The 21,550-nt window shown below is 45.3% G+C and overlaps 1 protein-coding gene across 11 annotated transcripts in view; it reads left to right on the plus strand.

Annotated features, from left to right (window-relative positions):
- HNRNPM (heterogeneous nuclear ribonucleoprotein M) overlaps positions 1 to 21,348 on the plus strand; it is a 38,600-nt gene extending 17,252 nt beyond the window's left edge. Inside the window, exons 2-15 of one of the 11 annotated variants that reach the window (XM_070464816.1) lie at positions 19 to 112; positions 1,193 to 1,231; positions 1,349 to 1,384; positions 1,985 to 2,138; positions 3,302 to 3,351; positions 4,806 to 4,866; positions 7,051 to 7,152; positions 8,628 to 8,672; positions 9,133 to 9,210; positions 12,531 to 12,629; positions 15,887 to 15,940; positions 17,893 to 18,695; positions 19,361 to 19,412; positions 20,922 to 21,348. In XM_070464816.1, the coding sequence (XP_070320917.1) occupies positions 35 to 112; positions 1,193 to 1,231; positions 1,349 to 1,384; positions 1,985 to 2,138; positions 3,302 to 3,351; positions 4,806 to 4,866; positions 7,051 to 7,152; positions 8,628 to 8,672; positions 9,133 to 9,210; positions 12,531 to 12,629; positions 15,887 to 15,940; positions 17,893 to 18,695; positions 19,361 to 19,412; positions 20,922 to 21,085 (1,815 nt within the window). In that variant the 5' untranslated portion in view covers positions 19 to 34 and the 3' untranslated portion in view covers positions 21,086 to 21,348. Of the gene's footprint in view, positions 1 to 18; positions 113 to 1,192; positions 1,385 to 1,984; positions 2,139 to 3,301; positions 3,352 to 4,805; positions 4,867 to 7,050; positions 7,153 to 8,627; positions 8,673 to 9,132; positions 9,211 to 12,530; positions 12,630 to 15,886; positions 15,941 to 17,892; positions 18,696 to 19,360; positions 19,413 to 20,833 lie in introns of all 11 variants that reach the window. The other 10 variants (XM_020898684.2, XM_020898678.2, XM_020898682.2 and 7 more) reach the window with 10 other exon arrangements.
- Positions 21,349 to 21,550: the final 202 nt, after the last annotated feature.

Here is a 21,550-nt window from a genome sequence, read left to right on the forward strand (position 1 = left end):
CCTTTTGACTCTTCATAGTGTTGTTGAATTCAAGATGGAAGAGAGCATGAAAAAAGCTGCTGAAGTTCTAAACAAGCATAGTCTGAGTGGAAGACCACTGAAAGTCAAAGAAGTAAGCTCATGAAACACTGTGGATACCGTCTGTAGTTGTCGAGTTGTCCCTGTTTGGAGATAGGAAAAGACAGACATAGTCCTTGGTGACATTTTACGGAGCAGAACATCCTGTTGTTGTTAAAGAGGAGGGTCAGTCGCAGGCTTCAGCAGTCTTTTGCATAAGAACTTTGGGATAGTGGCTGAACACGTCTTGAGCCACTGCCTGCTGCCTTCCTGACACCTGTGGTTTTTCTTAGGCCAGACTGCCTTGGTTTGGTCACTCAGACTGAGCCCATGGTTTTCTACTGTGTGTGTGTGTTTTTTTTAAGGTATTCTACATCTGCAGTTTTACTCAGTCTGAATCCTCATCTTTTTTTTGTTAAATGAGTTTGAGTTCTTTTTTGTAGCTAATCCAAATCAGGTGTCTTCTGTCCCTGAACAGAAGTGGGAGGTTTTTTGTTAATTCAATCCTTCCTTGACTTACTTTTACCTCCTACTCTTGAAGGAAGGTCAGTGAGTGCACCGAGCCCAGAGAGGAAGCGTGGTAGGACCTAAGTGCTCTCTCATGTGAAGGTGGCACACAGAGGGGCAGAATTCAAGAATAAACACCAGAAAGTCATGAACCTTTCCACACATGACACACGGGTCAGATGCCTGAATTCTTGAAGGATGAAGTAACCTTGGTGATTTAGAGCTGTGTTTTCAAACTTTTGGGAAATCACCGATGGGGTTTGCACAAATTATGAAACCCCATTGGATTAGTGAGAATTCAACTATACCAAGCCCATGAAGATCTTATTTCAGCCTGGAAGTTCTAACTAATCATTTCATCCACTGCTTTACCTTTTGTTTTTTTTTCTTAGTTCAAATTGAGAGCTAAATTTTATACCCTTCCTTTCTTCCTCATTCTTTTGGCTGGAATTGTTCCTGGCCTGGCAGTTTGGTTTTAGTTCATTTGGATTTCTTGTTACAGATTTTGAGAAATGGTTTCTAAACAGCCTCTCAATCTCTGAAATTTTAGGACCATCACTTAACTGTGGGAGCATGGTTTTCACTGTCACTGGGTCAGTTAAATGTAACCCTTTTGTACTTGTTTTAGGATCCTGATGGTGAACATGCCAGGAGAGCAATGCAAAAGGTGATGGCTACGACCGGTGGGATGGGTATGGGACCAGGTGGCCCAGGAATGATTAATATCCCACCCAGTATCCTAAATAATCCTAACATCCCAAATGAGATTATCCATGCATTACAGGCTGGAAGACTTGGAAGCACAGTATTTGTAGCAAATGTAAGTAAATGGACACATTGTTTCATAAAGTTTGACTTACTGCTTTAGATGGTCTTGTCAGTGAGTTAAAATGGTAGCTCTGACAATTGAGGGGGGAGAAAAAGCTAAAGGAGGGTTATGGGCTTTGTCCCCTAATGACCACAGTAGTGGTAAAGTCACACAGGCTTGACCCATGGTCCTGTTGGGGCATGTTTACTGAGTTTTGCTGGTATTTGTCAGAGTATGTTTGGGGTGAAGTATATGAACAGAGGTTGTATATTGATGTTCCTTTCTTGTTATGTCTGGGTGTATGGTAATAAACCTTTGTCATTTGCAAAGGGAATTTTTTTTTTTTTTTTTTTAGAATAAAAGTGAATTGGGGAGGATGATAGTAACCCTAAATGGGGAGCAAAGTTTTTTAGTAGTCACAAAATAAACATTAAATTTGAAAGGAATGAGGTGACTTAAGTTGTTACTTCAGAGAAAAGAGACAGTAAATAGTAGTTAAGGCTTATGGCATTATTTTTGTAACATTTTCTGATGCTTGTTTTCTACCCAGAGCATGTCACAGTCATGTAGTAAGATGTTTACAGTGAGATTTCCCTCTCTCCTCTCCATTAGCTGGATTATAAAGTTGGCTGGAAGAAACTGAAGGAAGTTTTTAGTATGGCTGGTGTGGTGGTCCGAGCAGACATTCTTGAGGATAAAGACGGAAAAAGTCGCGGAATAGGCACTGTTACTTTTGAACAGTCCATTGAAGCTGTGCAAGCTATATGTATCCTTTTTTTTGGAATTCAACTTAGTGAATTTAGTTTGGCTTAAATGTTGTATTAGTAATGCAGGTTTGTGTGGAGAAGTGGTAATTTTGTGTATTAACATTTTCTGTGTTACTAGAGGATCCTCAGGTGGCCTTAGGGGTAAAGAATCACCTGCCAATGCAGGAGATGCAAGAGATATGGGTATGAATCTTGGGTCAGGAAGACCCCCTGGAGGAGGCAATAGCAAGCCACTCCAGTATTGCCTGGAAAACCCCATGGACAGGGGAGCCTAAAGGGCTACAGTCCTTGGTGTTGCAGAGACGTAAGTGAACGTGTATGCACACGTGACTAGAGAGAATACATTACTGTGGATATTAACTATGGGAGTCCAATATTGTGTAGATAGAAGAGATGGTTTGAAAATGGGCACATGTCAATGGGTGGTCTTCTCCAGGGTTTTCTTTTTAGAGGGTCTAATTTGAAGGGAGAGGTAAATCCTTACAGGGCCTGTCTTCTCCAGTGGATTGACATTCTGGAAGAAGCATCTCTCTGACCCTAGGCTGCTCACTCTAGAGTGACCACAGAATACCACACATGAACACTGATCTTAAACTCCGGTAAGATTGTCACTGAGTATATTACCCAGAAAACACGGTACTTCAAAACATGCTAGAACACCAGGCCTATTGGACACACTGGGAAAACTGATGTCAGTGCTTTTCTCTCTTTTTTTTTTTTTTTTTTTTTTTGCGGGGCGGCAGTGGGGGGAGGGGGAGTTCATGTAGCACATGGAATCTTAGTTCGCTAAGCAGGGATCGAATCTGCTTCCTTTCATTGGAAGCATGAAGTTGAACCATTGGACTGTGAAGGGAGTCCCTGATGTGAGTGCATTTTAAGAGGAGAATGGTTTAGTGAGAAGTATAAGGTTTTATGAGTGAAGATCCACACCTAAGGAGTAAGCAGAGGTCTCCTTTTATCCCCCTTGAGCCTTGTTTATTGCTGCTTTTATGCTTACTGTAGGAACAAATACTTGAAAGTAAAAGCAGGAATCAAAAATTACTCATAAATTTACTACCTAGAGGGACTGGTGGCAGCAGTTGGAGTATTTTTCTCTTGGGTATTTCTCTCCTGCTATGCATGTTTTTAGAATTGCAAGAAATAGCCTTAATTGTAATATCAGCTATGTTTAATGGCCAGCTGCTGTTTGACAGACCAATGCACGTGAAAATGGTAAGTTAATAGGATCTTTTATTTATTTATTGGTTGTGCTGGATCTTTGTTGCTGCACTCTGACTTTCTCTAGTTGCTGGGAGTGAGGGCTACTCTAGTTGTGGTGCACAGGCCTTCTCATTGCAGTGGCTTCTCTTACTGTGTAGCACAGGCTCTCGGGCACATGGACTTCAGTAGTTGTGGTTCATGGGCTGAGTTGCTCTGTGGCGTGTGGAATCTTCCTGGACGAGGGATTGAATCTGTGTCCCCTGCATTGGCAGGTGGATTCTTAACTACTGGACCACCAGGGAATTCCAAGCATCTTTTTCTCTTAAATATACTCAAGGTTAGCAAAAACATGGGATTATTAAGAGTGTACATGCACATAGCCATTGTGCTCTATTTATGGATCATTCTGAGTCAAAGTGTGCAGTATGTTGAGCAAATTTATGACAGAAATAACAACTTTTTGCTCATGCAGCTCTTCAGATATTTTTTCCTTTGCATGATCAGGAGTCACTGGAGTATCCTGCTTGAGCAAGTAGTTGTTGGTTTCAGAGAATGGTTATATACATAAGTTTCCAATTTTCAGAGTATTGAAGTATGTTTGGTTAGCATCCTGTCGTAAACATAATGAAGTCTGATTCAGAAAGCCTTTAAAGTTCTTTTGGAGCATTTTAGTATAAACCTTAGCCCAGCTGTGGCTGTGCCAAAGATAACAATATTAATGATTAATACAGGCATGACTGGAACGTGCCGAGGTTCATCTAGTTAGGACTGAAGATCAGGAAGAAAATAGAAGAAACTATTAAGGATTTATTTCGTTCCTTTAAGCGTTCACTTTAGCTTTTTGAATAGATAATTGCTTCACGTGATTTGCCTGATAGCTCAGTTGGTAAAGAATCCACCTGCAATGCAGGAGACCCTGGTTTGATTCCTGGGTCAGGAAGATCCCCTGGAGAGGGGATAGGCTACCCACTCGGGGCTTCCCTGTGGCTCAGCTGGTAAAGAATCTGCCTGCAATGCAGGAGACCTCGGTTTGTTCCCTGGCTTGGGAAGATCCCCTGGAGGAGGGAAAGGCTACCCACTCCAGTATTCTGGCCTAGAGAATTCCATGGGCAGTTCATGGGGTCACCAAGAGTCAAACACGACTAAGCAACTTTCATATGATTGAAAAGTCAGAACACATGAAAAGTTGAGTGTGAGAGTCTTTCTCTTACTTTGTGTCCAGGTCCCATTCTTCCCCCACAGTGATGTGAACGTTTTTTATCTTTCCCCCTTAACACGAAGGTCACAACTCTCCCATATTATTTTTTTTTCCCGTATTGTTTTATTTATACTTGGCATGTTCTTCCGTGGCATGGGTGTATCTTCATGTCTCTGATCCGTCCTCTGTTGATAGGAATTGTTTTCAGCTTTTGCTGTTGCTGGAAGTGCTGCAGGGAATACTGAGATTTATTCACTCTCTCTTTCAGGATGAGAGGGCCTTACCAAAGGGAGATTTTTTCCCTCCTGAGCGTCCACAACAACTTCCCCGTAAGTGTCTCAATTACTATGGCTACGATTTTGAATTTGATATATTCTAACCAAAAAATTACCTTTGAACTTGGGCTGTCAGTCTGCAGTTATCTAGCCTGTTCTTGAACAAGACATTCAAAAAGATTATTTTCCTTATAAATTTTTTCGGGGTGAAAAAATGAGCAGAGAGAGAATGTAGGAAGGGTTGTTAGGATTACATTGCGGTGGGGCAGGCTGCCCAGGACACAGACGGTGTAGCTGGGAAGATAGAAACTGCAAAAAAAAAAAAAAAAATGAAAGCCAGCTTGCGCTTGGGTTCACAAGAGATTGGTTATTACCATATGGCCCAGCAGTCCCATTCTTAGGTATACACTACAAAAGAGCTGAAATCTTATACCCACACAGAAACCTGTACATAGATGTTCATGACTGCATGGTTTCAGCTGATGAATGGGTAAATAAAACATGGTAAATCTATACAGTGGACTATTAGTCAGCCATAAAAAAGAAATGAAGTACTGGTAATGTGCTACAGTATGGATGAACTTTGATTCTGTCAATTGGAAATGTCTCAAATAGGTGAGTTCATAGACAGGTGTATTGTTATGATTGCCAGGGCCTGGAGAAAGGGTGAAGTTTATGGTGTGTGAAGTATAACAGAATTTTTATATAGGGTTATTTGTGACATCCAGGTGAAAGTCCATCCTGGAGCAGGGAAGGCATAGGTGGGAAGAGCGGGTAATAGTGAAGTCATCCCAGGCAGGCCCACAGAAGGGCAGGGAGCCTGAGCACAGCCGGCAGTGGAGGGGAGGGACTGTGGTAGCATGGGGGGCTGTGTGTCAGCAGTACAGGCAGGACGACCTGTGGGAGGCAGACTGGGGGTTGGGAGAGGGCAAGACCAGCTGGTGTCTGTGAGACAGGACTTTTCCTCACGTGAGGCTATGGGGTGGAGGTGTTCGGAGGGCCAGCCAGGGCAGCCTCCTGTATGGAGCAGTGGCTCATGCCTAATGCTTAGCCTTCAGAGTTGAATTGAGTGGGAGCCTAGACTAGCATACTAATTCTTGTTTGCAGTTTAGGATTATAGAAGCATAGTAGAGACAGATTTTTGAGGGGAAGTCCATGGTTTCACGAATATAAGATGGGTTATCTGTTGAAAGGTAGCATTATTTTGAGATGGACCCGTGTCCTTGTCATCATCTGCGGTCTCCTGCGGTGATTACCAGGAACAGGGTGCTGGCTCTTGTTGACTCTGTGCCTGGAGGAGGGGGTGAGGGCTGCTTGGCAGCCAGACTGGCATCCTGGGCTCAAGGGAGCCCATTATCTCTGGCTTTTGGTTTCCCCAGAAAATCTTAGGGTTGACTTCAGTGCTTTGGGGAGTAAGTAACCTTGGTGAGCTGTTGCTGCTGTTTTATGTGCAGTTTCAGAACAGGGATGTTAATCAAATTAAAACTGGAGAACTGGTGTCAGGTGTTTTTTTTAAGTGAACTTTGTTCCCATTTAAAAAAATCTCACCTGGTCTTAGCCTCCAAGCCATGATCACCCAGAGCATTGCAAGTATCGTACACTCTCAGGCCTTGTTGGCTGTTTTGAGATCAGCCTGTATTCTGTGGGTAGGGTACGATCCTTAGCTTAGGAAGCTTTCTGGGTAGTAGATTTGTTCCTTGGATACACTAGCTTCATTACCCAAAGCACCTGCAGCAGAGTCAGAGAATAGCCTAAGGCCAGTGTGTTAATTGGCTGCTTTTAACATTGTTTTTCCGGAGAAAAGTCACCAGGTTGAGAGATGAGGGTTGGGCATATTTGTGCTGTTTGCCGTCTGAGGTCTCCAGTTGCCTTTTCTGATTAAACATTTCTCATTTCACTATTCAGGGAAACAAGTAGGTGCTCACAACTTGTCACTCTGTGGGTTGTTCACAGTTCTTTGCTGTAGTTTTCACGTGAACTGATTTTTAGCTGCGCTCATTTTATATAGATCACACATTCTAGTCCCTGATGTTTTATGAGAGCTTATGCCTTTAAAGGGAGAGCTCCCAAATACACCAATGTTGCATCATGGATTAGGCTCTGGATTTGGTGATACAGATGGGTGGTGGGGCGAGTGTGACAGCTACTACGCAGTAAACAAAGGCTCTTTTTAAATTTGAGGGTCAGGGCTTCCTAAGGAAGTAGAATCAATACTCTGACTTTCTCATTTCCTTTCAGATGGACTTGGTGGTATTGGCATGGGGTTAGGACCAGGAGGGCAGCCTATTGATGCCAACCATTTGAATAAAGGCATTGGAATGGGCAACCTGGGACCTGCAGGTAAGAAGTACAGTGTGCCTCTTGACTGGGGATTTCTGGGAAAGTTAAAGTTATTAAGTTAATTTTTGGGATAATTGGACATTGATTGAGTAGTTCAAGTGGAATGAGGCTCATATTGGGATAAAATTAATTCCTTCCTTATTTGATTCATTTAAATTGGGCTTCTCTGGTGACTCAGATGGTAAAGAATCCACCTGCAATGCAGGAGACATGGGTTCAATCCTTGGGTCGGGAAGATCCCTGGAGAAGGAAATGGCAACCCACTCCAGTATTCTTGCCTAAAGAATTCCGTGGACAGAGGAGCCTGGAGGGTCATAAGGAGTCAGACATGACTGAGTGACTAACGTTTTGATTAAGGCAGTATTTTGGGTTTTTACCAAGTGAATACTTCTTTCTAAAGCTATTATGCTTTGCATTTTATCCTCACAAGTCCTTCTGAGCTGAGATACTCAGTTGAGCCTTTGGTAAAGAGGAGGCAAGCCAGAGAGATGGTCTTGCTCAAGGTCACACTATCAGTTAGTGACAGAAATTCCTGATCTTGGGACCACCTCACTGCCACTGTCTATCTCCCAGACGCCTGTGGGCTGTCACCTGGTGTTTACAGGGCTTCTCGAGGCAGGGCCATTGGCGGATGCAGAAAGACATGGAGGGCCTCGTCACATGATTACATAGCTCTCCTAGGCCTGTCTAAGAAGAAAAGCAGTAGCTAACGAATAAAAGCTTTGACATGTAGAATGAACTTTGAACTTCACTTTTCGGTGTTTTTGTGCAATGAGGCATTCATATATCATTTAAATATATTGCATTTTTATGGCCTCAGACTTATGTCTTGCTTGCAGTAGTTTGAATTGCAAGATGGATGCCCTCAACCCTACTATCGACAGTTCTGCTTTTCCTTTGTCTCCCTCCTAGATTAAGCTCTGGGGCGGATGAAAGTGTGGCTCTACCGATCTGAACACCACATCCCCTGACCTGACACCTCAGAGGAAAGTCTGGGGTTGAGGAGAGGGAAGCCTCAGTGTTTTTAGGAACTGCTCTTTATTTAGAAAATTTTACCTTTAAAGGAGATTTTTAAATCTACTTTTATTCCCTGAAGTAAGCTTCTAAAAAGAGTGCCTTAAATATAAAATAAAATAAAAAATAAAAAGAGTGCCTTAGTCTCTTCCTAATACTTAACATTTCATGTCTAATTTGGTCATTTAATGAACACTATTTGGTCATTTGTGAACACTATCAAATTTTGAGTCACATGATGATTATTTAGTTAAAGGCATAAGTTGCTTTTTTGGAATGTACTAGTTATAGTCAGTTGAAATGGAAGAGCCCCCACCCCATTTTTTTTTTCCCCCCTTGACAATTAAAATGTATTTGGAGTCAGGGATATTTTTTGCTGTTTGGAATTTCTTGTGCTTTTTTAAGTTCAAACATTACGGCTTTGACATAATTTTAGTTTGCATTGACTTTTTCTTTTTAAGGAATGGGAATGGAAGGCATAGGATTTGGAATAAATAAAATGGGAGGTAAGACAACTCAAATGAAATATGAATGTAACTACTTTTAGGTATGGTTCCCCCTCTTTTCTTCCCTTTTCCTTTTCTCTTAAGCCCTGCATGAAATTTTCACTTCAGTTTCCAAACAGTTTAAGTCTAGAGATTACTTTTACCCGTTGATCCTTCTATTGGGCGACTTGGCTTTTGGTTCTGGCTTTCTCACTAACTGGCTCTGTGACCTTGGGCAAGTCACTCCGTCTCTCTGGGTCTCTCTTTGCTTGTCTGTTCATTGACTGGATTGGATCAGATCAGCCTTTTGACGGTAGTGATTTTTAAGTAAGGGCTCTAGCCTTTCTTCTCCAAAAGCCCTTAGGACTTGGTAAGTTTCTGGCAGCACATGCCCTAGGTGAAACTTGTGAAAACGTTTTCGTTTCCTGTTCACTTTGAGTCTTGTTGGGCTGCTGCTAAAATGCAGATATGTCTCTTTCAGGCATGGAAGGACCCTTTGGTGGTGGTATGGAAAACATGGGTCGATTTGGATCTGGGATGAACATGGGCAGAATAAACGGTAAGAGCTGTGTAACTACCTACCCTTTGTTGGCCGTTGGCTCTAGGTGACCTTTAGGCAACAGATCGATTTTTAATAAGTGATTTCACCCTCCCACTTTTGTACTGAATCTGATAACTTTGAATTGTCTTAGTTTGTTTTCCAGAAGCTAGATTTAATGGTAGGCAAGTGTTCATTCTCTTAGTTACTAAACTCTTGAGGTTTTCTGTTTCAGATCTTCCCAGTAATTGTCCAATAAAACTTTAAAAACTTTAAAGCATTCCTGTGGCCTCCAGCACTTGTCTCCCCTGGAGTGCTACACTGGGTGAGGTGTGATCATCTGCTCTGATGTCTGCAAATTGGGAGTGGATGCAGCATTTGTTTAATTTTGTATTTATATCGTGAAGTTTGGTGTACTACTGTTTAAATCACATAGGCCTCCCATCTTAATAATTGAGACATAGTTATGTCAAGTATATTGATAACACTGTTATTTCATTTAGTCCTTGCAAGAACCATATGATGTGTAGGTACTATTATCCCCATTTCATTGGAAATTGAGGCCCAGAGTGACTTGCCTAAGGTCACATGGCTAGTAATGGTGGAATGTGGACCCAGGCTGTCTGACTCCAGAGCTTGGCTCTTAATCTGAGATCCTGCCTTTTAGAATTGTCTCCAACATAGACACCACTCCCTCCCACCCTCCCCTTCCCCCAAATAGGGCTATAGAGGGCCATGAAGATCTTGCTGCTTTTGAGAGTCTGTCTCTCTGAACTCCTCTGTGATCCACACCTGTGGGAATGCTGCTCTTTTACAAACTTTTGTGGAATGAGAAGTTATTAATAATTTGAGGCTGGAGGTTTTTTTGTTGGTTTTTTTTTTTTTTTTTTAACTTTTAAAATTGAACTATAGTTGATTTACAATGTTTTGTTAATTCCTCCTATACAGCAAAGTAACTCAGTTAGTATACATGTAAGGATTTGGGTTTAAATGTTTCTTTGCTGGTCTGTGTGTATCTTTAACATACCATGTGAAGACTGTATAGAGGAAGAGAGAACCTCACTAGGATAGATAGTAACTATCAAACTGGAAAGACAGATTCCTGTTGAATAAGCTGCCCTTCTTCATGGAGTACCTTGTTTTAGATGAAAAGATTTAAGAAGAAGAATAAGAAATGAAGGAACAGAGGTTTGTGTTTCCAGTGTACCTATAGGTTGTCTTTAGCTCATGTGTGCATGGGATTTTTAATAAAAAGTATGACTTGGAGAAGTCTGGCTTGATAAGTATTTGCTTAGAGCAGATGAACCATTAAAAAGGAGATTTGGGTTGTTGCTCTGAGGAGTGGAGTGATACGATTTAGAAGTTGATGGAAACGAGGGTTGGCCTATGCTGAGCCATGGGGACAAAGTCTTGGGTAACCTGGCCGATGGAATTCAGCAGTTACGCTTGTGAGCCTGGTGATTCAAGGTTCCAAGTGCTGAGTGTCTTGAAGAGCCATAGTGGAGGATGTGTTGTTGCTTTTGTGTTCTTGGGTGTTCCCAGATCCAGATCCTCAGAGCCCTCCTCCTCCATCCTCTGCAGCAGGGAGTTGGAGGCTTCCTGCATTGGAGCTGTTTTGAGATTTGGGTTGAATTGGCTTCAGAGTCCTTGGGCACTGGGTCCAAGGAAGGTTTCAGTCACTGGAGAAGTTGATAAAGATGTGTCAGATTTAATTTAATGTTTAGTTTATGATCATGATGCCGTCCCATTATAGTCATGGGTGCTGACAACATTATACTGTTAGAGATCAGATTCTCAGGGCCAGTCAACAAACCAGTGAAGGTCAAATCTTAGGATACATACAAAAATTTTTAAATGGGAAGGTCATGACCTATCAAGCGATGATTGGTTTGATGCAGTGTTCGGCAGTGAAAGTCCTTGCTCTGACTCCTGCTCCCCTTTCTGTATCGGGGAGCGTACATGGCCGTGTTTGTAGTGCTCCCTGTGCTCTGCAGTCTGCTGGCGGTCGGGAAGATAAGTTCTGAGGCCTTCGCCAACACGTTAACGCCTGCATATGACTTCTTTGTTGGGGGATGTTGCCTTCTTCACGGGCTCATGATGAGGATTAAAGGTGCACGGCAGAGCTCCCATCCGTTACCACTCTGGGGTTTCTCTTCTGCTTACCATACCCAGGCTTGCCTGAGTTAGATGTATTTCCAGCAGATAGCGAGCCACCAACCTGTAACACTTAGTGGGGTGGATTCAAATTGTGACTGAAGTCCACTGCTGTTATCTGCTGCATCTTACTAATTAATGATGCTGGCCTGCTTCCATGTTTGTAAATTCGTAATGCATTCATTAGCTTCATTGACAGTATAGGGGCTCCAGCTGCATTTTTGGTAATTGTGCAATAACAAGCATCCATTATATAGCACCTGTACACCTGATGTTTCTCAGGAGCAAATTAATAAACCAGATTTTCCAAGGACCTGTCAATATGGAAAGGAGACAGTGTGATGACACTCTGTCTTCCTTTAGAGGAATATACAAGGGAAGAAGTAGCCAGTGACAGGAATCCTGAAAGGGTTTCTCAAACATGTGACAGCTGTGGCAGGGCTTTTCCCGCACAGGAGCTAAGACCTTTGTTTCTAGAAGACATTGTGGAAAAAATAATAAGTATTCCTGCAGTCAGTGTAGAAGAATGAAGTTCCCAAACCCCATTATATAGATGAAACTGCTCCAGTTATTGGAAGAGCAGTTGTGTTGTCTGTCCACAGGCATCTTTCTGTTCTGGTGGTTGTGCTGGTGACTGGACTGTGGACTTCTGTGTTGGATTTAGGTTCCAGCCTTTGCCTCCCTCCTTATGGAGCATGTGACATCAGTCGAGTTTCTCAGTCATTGAGCCTCAGTTTGGGGCCACTAGTGGTGGAGGTTGATGCAGGTGTGCAGGCTGATTGTGAGGAGTCCATGAAATCATAGCACATGTAAAGACCCTGGGCCAGGCAGGCACGAGGGGGTGCCCCAGAGCTGGTAGCTGCTGCTGCTGCTGTGTGTGACCTGGGCAGGCTCTCCTGCAGCCTTCCCACACCAGCTACTGCAGGAGCGGGTGCTAGGTGCACCCTCTGTGTGATTGTGATGTAAGCGGAAGTTAGTCCTTCTCAGTGGACTAAAGGTAGGGTATTTTCAGGGATTCATTTGTGGTGACTTGCTTTTTTAAGGAATAGAGGATGAATACTGGTTTCCTGTAGAAAACTAAACGTGCTGACTTGCTGGTAGTTGTTGTGTATCTGTAGTTTTTGGGTTTAATGTCTAAAACATAATGGCATTCCTGGAAAGGCCGAGGGTAATGTTTTTTTCCACAGAGATGGAGCGTGGCATGGGTGGAGGATTTGAGAGAGACTTTGCCAGAAAGCAGATGGGAGTGTCTCGAAGCTTTGGAGAGCCCCTTGGCAGAGGAATGGGTAAGAAGACCCCATGGACCCCATGTGGTCAGGGTCAACCCCCCAGGGGTGCAGGCTCACCCTGATGTTGGGAGGTTCTTAGGCAAAGTCAGCTATTTTTCTGAAGGCTTTAAAAAAATTGTATGTTTTCTAGACCTGATACAAACTTTTGGTCTTTGAATTTTTTATTGATAGCAGCAGCAACACTATTCTTTTAGTCTTTTCAATGGCTGCTTTTTTCATATTGGTATAAGGTGTTTTCTTGCTGTGGATTTAAGACTGCTGCGTTTATGTGAGGTTGTGGCTCTCTAGTCATGGGGAAGATTGTCAAGGCTCAGCGGGGTAATGAGTCTCTTTAGTCCAGTGGCCTATAAGGTTCCAGTTGAATGAGGGTGTGCTTGCTCTTGCATGTGAAACAGCCCTTGGTGAACCAGGGAAGTTTCCTAATGTTGGAGGGCTTTGCGTATTGGGTTCATCTAAATGTAGTTTTGGTTGGTTTGCAGAGCAGTATATTCTTTACTTTTCCATAGTTGGCTTCCCCTGTTTTGAGTTTAGATGTTTCTGAGAATCTGTCAGCCTAATTCTCCTCTGTTAATTAGTGTGGAACAAAGAGATTGGCTCTTCATGGGCTCTAGAGTTTGTTTCTCTCAGAGGAGATTTAGAGCGTGGATAACTCTCCCCCCACACACATGACCCCTTCCATCTTCGGTGGCATCTCTTCCTGAGCAGATAGGCGGCTGCTAGGTGCTAGCCTCAAAGAGTGCTCAGCCTCTGTCTCTGTGGGACACCTGGGGCTAGGTGTGAGAATTGTAAGCTCTTTATGTCTAGTTTGTGTGAGCTAAGCTGTATTCTTAGATTTTATGAAGGCCCTAGAAAATTTGTCATCAGTGAGACAGGGTTCAGCATTCTGAAGCTTATCTCCAGGAACCCAGTCCTCTGTGTTTACTTCTTGAAAATCAGAAATTATTAAAAACTGTTTCTTTCAGAGTAGCCCGTTGACCTTTGGTTCATTACCCTCCTGTTGGTGGTTAGGAAAGTTGAGTGGCTTTTCTTGCGTCGACACTGACTGGTAATCAAGATTTTTTCCTGGCTTGCTTGTTATGACTTGCTTTATTTTAGATTATCCCAGAGCTTTAGAATTTGGGCATATGTGATTAGGTCAGTTACAAGTTTGTTGTTGCCATAACTGTCTTTGTTTTTGTGTCTTGGAATGGTGGGATATTAAAAAAATAAGTTATTGTCGTTTGACTGCAAATACTAATTTGTAGATGAGAATAAAATGGCACATGACTTTGCTCCCTCAGGCACTTTCTCCTCTTGAGCCTTGATCCTTTGTTGCTCTGGGTACCTCTCAGCTCTGACGAGGCTGTCAGCTTTGCCCCAGGTCTTGTGGTGGCCCAGGAAGAAGGTGGCCTGCTGAGGTCGTCTGGTGTGGTGCCAGGAAACTTGTTATCTCCCAACCGGAACACAGAATGGCCACTGCCGGCCTCGTTCTCTCCTGCTTGTCTGGGCCTACTCTCTGATTGAGACCATGTCTTGTTTGTCCTGAGGCTTCCCACAGTGGCCATGGCAACAGTAAAGCGCTTTTGTTCTCTTACTTCTTAGGATCAGACCCAAGTTAGCAAAACGGTCTTTGTAACAAATCAAATTCTGAAGTCAGGTTTCAGAGGAGTTGCCTGGGTTGTTTTTCAGATTCAGTTCCTGACCTTTTATTTCTGTGTGGCTTACTCGACAGGTCATTTTGGTGTGCCATTTGGTGTCCCTTCCTTCCTGTCAAGGCAGTAGATCCTCTACCTCTCTGTACAGACAGCTGTACTTGGTACTACAGGGACATAGATGGATCCTTGACCTTGAAGGGTATGCTGTCACCTAGGAGTAATGCTGAGAGTGGCTTGGGGCAGTGCCACAGGTCAGCTCGGAGAAGTGACCTAATTGAGGGAGCCGTGGAGATGCTGGCTTCTTGGGCTCTTGGCAACCGTGTGAGCATCACACAAAGGCTCTTGTTTTCTCTGTATTAGGATTTGTAAAAGCACCACTCTAGTTGACTGGTAGAAGTGGTCGGGGTGCAGGAACTGCAGGGCATGCTGGAGGGTTGGGTTTCAGCATGGTAGAGGGGTCCATGCCCACAGAGAGGGCTGACAGCTTCAGTTGCAGAGGCTTGGAGGTATTGGTCTACCCTGTATGGGAAGAACAGATTAAAATTGAGAGTCAAAGCAGAGAGGCCTGTGAATGCCCTTTGTGAAAATAATTTGGTCTTTCTCTTCTAATCAGTAGTGGGCCGATTGCGAACTCTTTTGCAGGGAATGGTTTGCTCCATGTGCTGTTATAGGAACTATACCACAGGCCTGGGCATGCAGAGCAGGCTCCCAGGCATCATGCAAGCGTAATCCCCGGTCTTGCTCGCAGGTGGGAGGTCCGGTTTCTTGGTGTACCTTCCCACCCCCTTCCTTTAGCAGGTAATTGTAACACTTGAAACAGCTGCAGGGCAAGGGTTCAGTCTCCTCATGGTCATGGTCACAGTATGAGATATGCTCTGTGGCTGTTGTCCATGTTGCTTAGCACTCTTCAAGACCAGCGAGAGGGTGGGGACAGGTCTCTCTTATATAATGAAAGACCCAGAAGAAACTGAAACGCTAACTAGCTTAAAATAGGTTTTTCTGAACCGCCAGCAAGCAAGCAGCTGTATTGCTGTTTTGGACAGCTGAGCGTATTGGGGTTTGTTCGCCTGCGGCGGCGTCCATCACTTGGTCACCATCACATGCTCCCTCCACACAGGGCTGGTGGGTTCAGTTGGCTACCGCCTTGCCTGGCCTGGCTTGTGGACTGGGACACGAACTTCCAGCGCTGCACATGGTTACTGCTGGTTTTTATGGTTTGGACTCAGCAGTTTGTTGAAGGGTACCTGTGAGGGGTTGACTGGAAATGGGCGGGTGAATGCGCTCTTCAGTTTTCAAGTACTGAGGGTCTGGACCGGCTTTAGAAAACTGGGCTGTTGGCACCCCCATTTCTGCTGTGACTTTGCAAGTTCAGTTCACGGGTGCCTTTCCAGAGGCCATCCTGACCGGGCCTGGGCCTGGAGCTCCATGGGCCCTGCCATCATGACCCATCGTCAGGACTCTTAACAGCTTCCCAGTAAAATGACCTTGTCTGTGTGTGTGTTTCTCAACCCCTCCCCCTTTCCTTTTTTAATTAGTAGTAGTCCTGCTCTGGAATCTGTGATAAATTTCTATTTCCATAGAGGAATTTGGCTAATTTTTTTTTCTTCCTGATTTCCTTAGAAATCCTAAGTAATGCCCTGAAGAGAGGAGAGATCATTGCAAAGCAGGGAGGAGGTAGGAAACGCTTAGTTTTGATGTTTTGATGTTTAGAATAGGCTTGTGTTACTGGGGGTAGTAGAGTGTAGTGCTGAAAGCATGGGCTCGAAATAGACTGCCTGGGGTGGGGAACCAGCTCTGCCTTCTCTTAGCTGTGTGACACTTGGCAAGTTACTGAACTTCTCTGTTTTTCATGCTGTAAAATGGGGCTATCATGGTACCTACCTCATAGGGTTGGTGGTCTGTAAAGTAAATGAGTTAATGCGTACAGATTAGCCATTGTCAGAATGTCCATGTGATTTGGGGGCTTTCTTGTTTCTAGTGGTGTAAAATTGCAAATTGCTAAAAGTAAATATCTTACCTGATTATAAAAGTGTACACCACCTAATCATAACAAATGGACTGTATACACGTACTCAAATTCAGAAAATTATGAAGAATGTAAATACCTGAACTCTCACTGCCCAGTGATGAATGCTATAATTGAAATACATTCTTCCATTAGTACACCTTTTTTGACGGGTACCTAAAACTAAATGCACTTATTTCAGAACAGAAAAAAAGTTTGTTTTTTTCTTATGGCTCTGAGCATCTTGGCATGTCCTTGCTAACTCCACTTGTTGGAGTTACTCTGTGGTGTGCCAATTCTAGAATTCCATGTGGGTACTGTTTCTTCCTAGTTCTCAGCCGCTCTTGGCATCTGGAGTGTCACACTCATTTTTAATAATCTTTTGGGTGTGCCATCCACCTTCTCTAGACTTGTTACATTTTTATAGTTTCTGAGATATTTTGGCTCTGAAAGTTTAATATACTTAAAATTATGTTTATATTTTGCCACTTGGTGTGTTGTTACTCAGCGAAGGAAAGAGTCACCGAGAAGTGGCATGACTTGTGCAAGGTCGTGGCCTTGGTCAGTTAGAGAATCAAAGAATGTTTCCTCTTCTTGATTTGCATCCTGGCCTTGGCTGCTTGATTCAGTAATGGCAGGCTGAGTGCTCACCTCATTTTTCAGAGGCTGGTGGTGGTGGTGGTGAGACTTGGATGAGAGGAACCCTTGGGCTTTGCATGTGGAAAAACTTGGTGGGTGGTGCCTTGGTGATGGAGCAGACCCCCTCTCTAAAACTGCAGGTATCACAGAGTCCCTGTGCCCTGCTGACCTGCCATGGTTCAATGTCCAGCTGAACCATGAACCATGGCATTGAGGGACTGATCCCAGGCCACTTCCAGAATCTTCTGTGCAGTCCCGTCAGCTTTTTCCTTCAAAGCTGGCAGAGTTACACATGGCATAGTCGGGTGACAGTTTCCCTGACAGAGTGAGGCTCATCGGAAGTGGCTGGCTGTGTTCGTTCATACATAAGGGTCTGTATTAGTGTTGACTTTGGTTTTCTCTGTCTCTTCCTGATCACATGGCTTTGTAATAACTTCTCTATGCCGTGGAGGTGCTAAGGACGTGCAGCCAAACTGGTTACCAGCAGGGCATTGTAGAGGACAGGTTGAGGGATGATAGAGCTTGTGAGCAATCCTAATTGTCACTATTTATACTCCATGTAAGCTGGTTGGGTGACCAGCTGAGTGTGGGGCTTCTGTCCCCCACCCCTATAATGTCTGGTGGTGGGGAGACTGCAGAGTTCTCAGGAATTGATGGCTGTTGCTCACAAAGCTTGTCCCAGGTATCAGCACCCTGAGAGTGATGTGAAGGACATTGTTGATAAAAGTCCTCGGGTGGGTTTTCCCCTCTTTTTAATTTTTCTATGGAAATTAACTGTGGCACTGAAGTAGGAAGAATGATGTACTCACTACTCAGCTTTAGCAGTTGCCAACATTTGAGGGTTATCTATGATAAATTATTGCTGAACTGTGGTTGAGCTTGTAAAGTGCCCAGGCCTCTGCACCTAGGGAGCCCTCCAGGCACAATGTACACACAGGTCCTCAAGCCCCTGATATACACCTATTCTGTGTCTCCGTTTTAGGTGGAGGTGGAGGCAGTGTCCCTGGAATTGAGAGGATGGGCCCCGGCATTGACCGCATCGGGGGGGCCGGCATGGAACGCATGGGCGCAGGCCTGGGCCACGGCATGGATCGTGTGGGCTCCGAGATTGAGCGCATGGGCCTGGTCATGGACCGCATGGGCTCCGTCGAGCGCATGGGCTCTGGCATCGAGCGCATGGGCCCCCTGGGCCTCGACCACATGGCCTCCAGCATCGAGCGCATGGGCCAGACCATGGAGCGCATCGGCTCTGGCGTGGAGCGCATGGGTGCCGGCATGGGCTTTGGCCTCGAGCGAATGGCCGCGCCCATTGACCGTGTGGGCCAGACCATCGAGCGCATGGGCTCTGGTGTGGAGCGCATGGGCCCTGCCATCGAGCGCATGGGCCTGGGCATGGAGCGCATGGTGCCCGCAGGCATGGGGGCAGGCCTGGAGCGCATGGGCCCCGTGATGGATCGCATGGCCACCGGCCTGGAGCGCATGGGCGCCAACAACCTGGAGCGCATGGGCCTGGAGCGTATGGGCGCCAACAGTCTCGAGCGTATGGGCCTGGAGCGCATGGGCGCCAACAGCCTAGAGCGCATGGGTCCTGCCATGGGCCCAGCCCTGGGCGCTGGCATTGAGCGCATGGGCCTGGCCATGGGTGGCGGTGGCGGTGCCAGCTTTGACCGTGCCATCGAGATGGAGCGTGGCAACTTTGGAGGAAGTTTCGCGGGTTCCTTTGGTGGAGCTGGAGGCCATGCCCCTGGGGTGGCCAGGAAGGCCTGCCAGATATTTGTGAGAAATGTAAGTGGCTCTTCAGGAACTTCTCGGCCCTATGCACATGGGGAAGAGGGAGGCAGAGGTCAGCAGGACCGAGGGTGGAAGGTGCAGTGAGAGGAGATGGCCTCAGAAGGAGAGCTGAGGAGCATGTAAGGCCACCTTGCTTGTCTTTGTCCCCACGGTTTGGTGTCAGTAGAATGAGGTGGGAACATGGGATCTCACGACACTTGTGCAGCAAAAATAGTGGGTTTTCTGAAATCCTAGGCTTCTCTGACTGCTAGGTAGAGAAGACCAAGATCTGGAGAACTTGAGGGTTTTTTTTCTTTTAACTCTCAGCTTGATGAGCTGCTAAATACATGGCCTGACAGTTCAGAGTGGGGAGAGGGCTGTATCTGAATTATCTTCACCGGATGGACAACTTTTAGCCACTGTGCAGCGGATCTGTGGGCTGTTCACTACGGGCAGCTGTGCATCCTGTTCCCTGTGTGAAGTTGCTGCAGATAACAGGGAATGAACTTGCTGTGCTAGGTTAGGACCTCACCCAGACAGACTTTCTCTACTGATCATTGCAGTGTGAAGGTCAGCCAGTATCTGTAATGAGAGGTTTTAAAGGCATCCCAAGACAGTTTAGGTTTCTGCATTAGGATTTGGTTGCATCACTCACCAGTTCCCCTTTTCTCCCCCCTCAGCTCCCATTTGATTTTACATGGAAGATGCTAAAAGACAAGTTCAACGAATGCGGTAAGTGTTTGAGAGAGACTTCCTAAATGCTTCCTTGTGTTGTGGCTTGTGTCAAGGCTCCCATCCTTATGGGACTTGCCATTTTTCTGCCTGTGCGAACACTCAAGCCGATTGTTGAGCTTCCTGTTATGTGTCAGACACTTTTTCACCCCTGTCCTCAATTCAGTCTTTGCTGTTTGCCTTTTCCGGTTTTTGAAAAGAGGCAGCATTGTCCCCATTTTACAGAGTCAGGCAAAGTCACATTGCCAAGATCACATGGCTTCTAAGTGACAAAGCTCAATAAAATAAGTACATTGTGAGACAAGGGTGCCTTCCACAACTGCACCATGGGTTTGTGTCTCAAAGAGCACTCACCCAGCAGGCACTGGTGAGGATTCACAGGCCCAGGGCAGGTTTTTGTGGGTAGCGTGGTTTCCTGGCAAACTGGGCAGCCACTCTGGAAGGCTTGCTTTGTGGCCAAAAGGAAGTTCGGTTGTCTCTGGGTGAGGCCCTGCCCCTCACCCCCCACCACTTCTGTTCTTTGAACCATGGCAAGTTGGGAGCCCCAGCCTTAAGCCAGAGGCCTGGCTGACTCTGAATCAAGGCTTCCTCAGTGTTTTCTCATTTCCTTTTGCCACAGTAACTCAGATTTCACCACTGTTGCAGCCCTTCCTAGTTCTTCTCTTGGGTCAGTTATTGAGCCATAGCCTGCCTTCTTGCCCCCTTCTTGCCCTCTCTCCCTACTCCTTAGTTCACAGATTGTAGTGGGAAAGTCAAGTGGATCATGCCACTTCCCCTCCCAGGCCTGGAGGTGTCTGTCCCTCTGTTGGCAAGAGAAGTCCAAAACTACAAGCCCTGTACCACTTAGTGTCTGCCCAGGCTGTTGTAGAACTTGCCTGTGAGAAGCCCTCCAGGGCTTGACCTTCTCTCAGCAGAGTTCATGGCCCTAGTGTTGTGTGGGCCAGCCCCGCTACGCTTGTGTTCTTGGCCCTGCGTTTCTCTAGCTCTTCCCTTGTAGATTGCTTTCCACAGTGCTTGACACATAACCAGGATGCTTAACCAGAGCTTGAAGGAATATGTGTAACCTGCTTGTCAATGATTACAAAGCTGGTATTTGGACAGTACAGAAGTGTCCATGGTATTGGCGATGGCCGTGTAAACACAGAGGAGCAGTATATTAAAAGTGAAGCCTCTGTAAAATTTGCCTATAAAGTTGGCTTCGCACAGTGTGTTTTTTTTTTAACAACTCTTGAGCATGAAGGTGTACCTTTGGAAGCCACCAGGACTGCTTATCATGAGTCAGATTGTTGTCCCATGGGCAGAAGAATGGCAGTGTGGTAGAGGGCCATGGTAGCTGGGTTCCAGCCGCTGTGTTCTGAGCATTCTTGCGTCAGGCGCAAGGGCCGCTCTCCCTTTTGACTCTGTCAACCGAAATCCAACAGGTGATCTGGACTGAGTGGAGCCCAGACTGAGCCTGAGCTCTGGGTTTGCCTGATGAGTTGTGGTCTCTTCTTCCCTCCCTGTGCCCAGGCCACGTGCTGTATGCCGACATCAAGATGGAGAATGGGAAGTCCAAGGGGTGCGGTGTGGTTAAGTTTGAGTCGCCAGAGGTGGCTGAGAGAGCCTGCCGGATGATGAATGGGATGAAGCTGAGTGGCCGAGAGATTGATGTTCGAATCGATAGAAATGCTTAAGCAGTTGCCTTTTTTAAACATCGATACCAGACCTCTGAATTTGTATTTTTTCTTGTTAACCATTTTAATTTGTTGGCTGGATGTATAAAGATGTTTAAAAAATTCAGTTGCTTTTTGGGGTAATTTGAATTACTTTTTTAATGACTGGGGTTCCATTTGACTGTTTGCATTGAGATTGCAATGTGCGCAATTTTTTTTGTAGTTGTGGCATCTTGTTGACATCGAATATGACTTTGATAATAAATACCAGTTCCTGAAAGCTGCCTGCTTTTGCGTGTGTGTTGTGGGGTAACCACCCGAGATTGAGGGACCAAAGCTGCTCAGTCTCCTTTCTGCCCTTGGAACTCTGTGGACCCTTGAGGTGAGAGGCCACTGGCTGCAGCCTCTTGAGAAAAGTCTCTTTATGGAAACCGAGTCCTGAGTGGGTCTGAGTCTCCCAGTGCCTGTGCATACTGATGGTGTGCT

Source organism: Odocoileus virginianus, chromosome 3 (assembly GCF_023699985.2).
Source record: "Odocoileus virginianus isolate 20LAN1187 ecotype Illinois chromosome 3, Ovbor_1.2, whole genome shotgun sequence".
Classification (NCBI taxonomy): domain Eukaryota; kingdom Metazoa; phylum Chordata; class Mammalia; order Artiodactyla; family Cervidae; genus Odocoileus; species Odocoileus virginianus.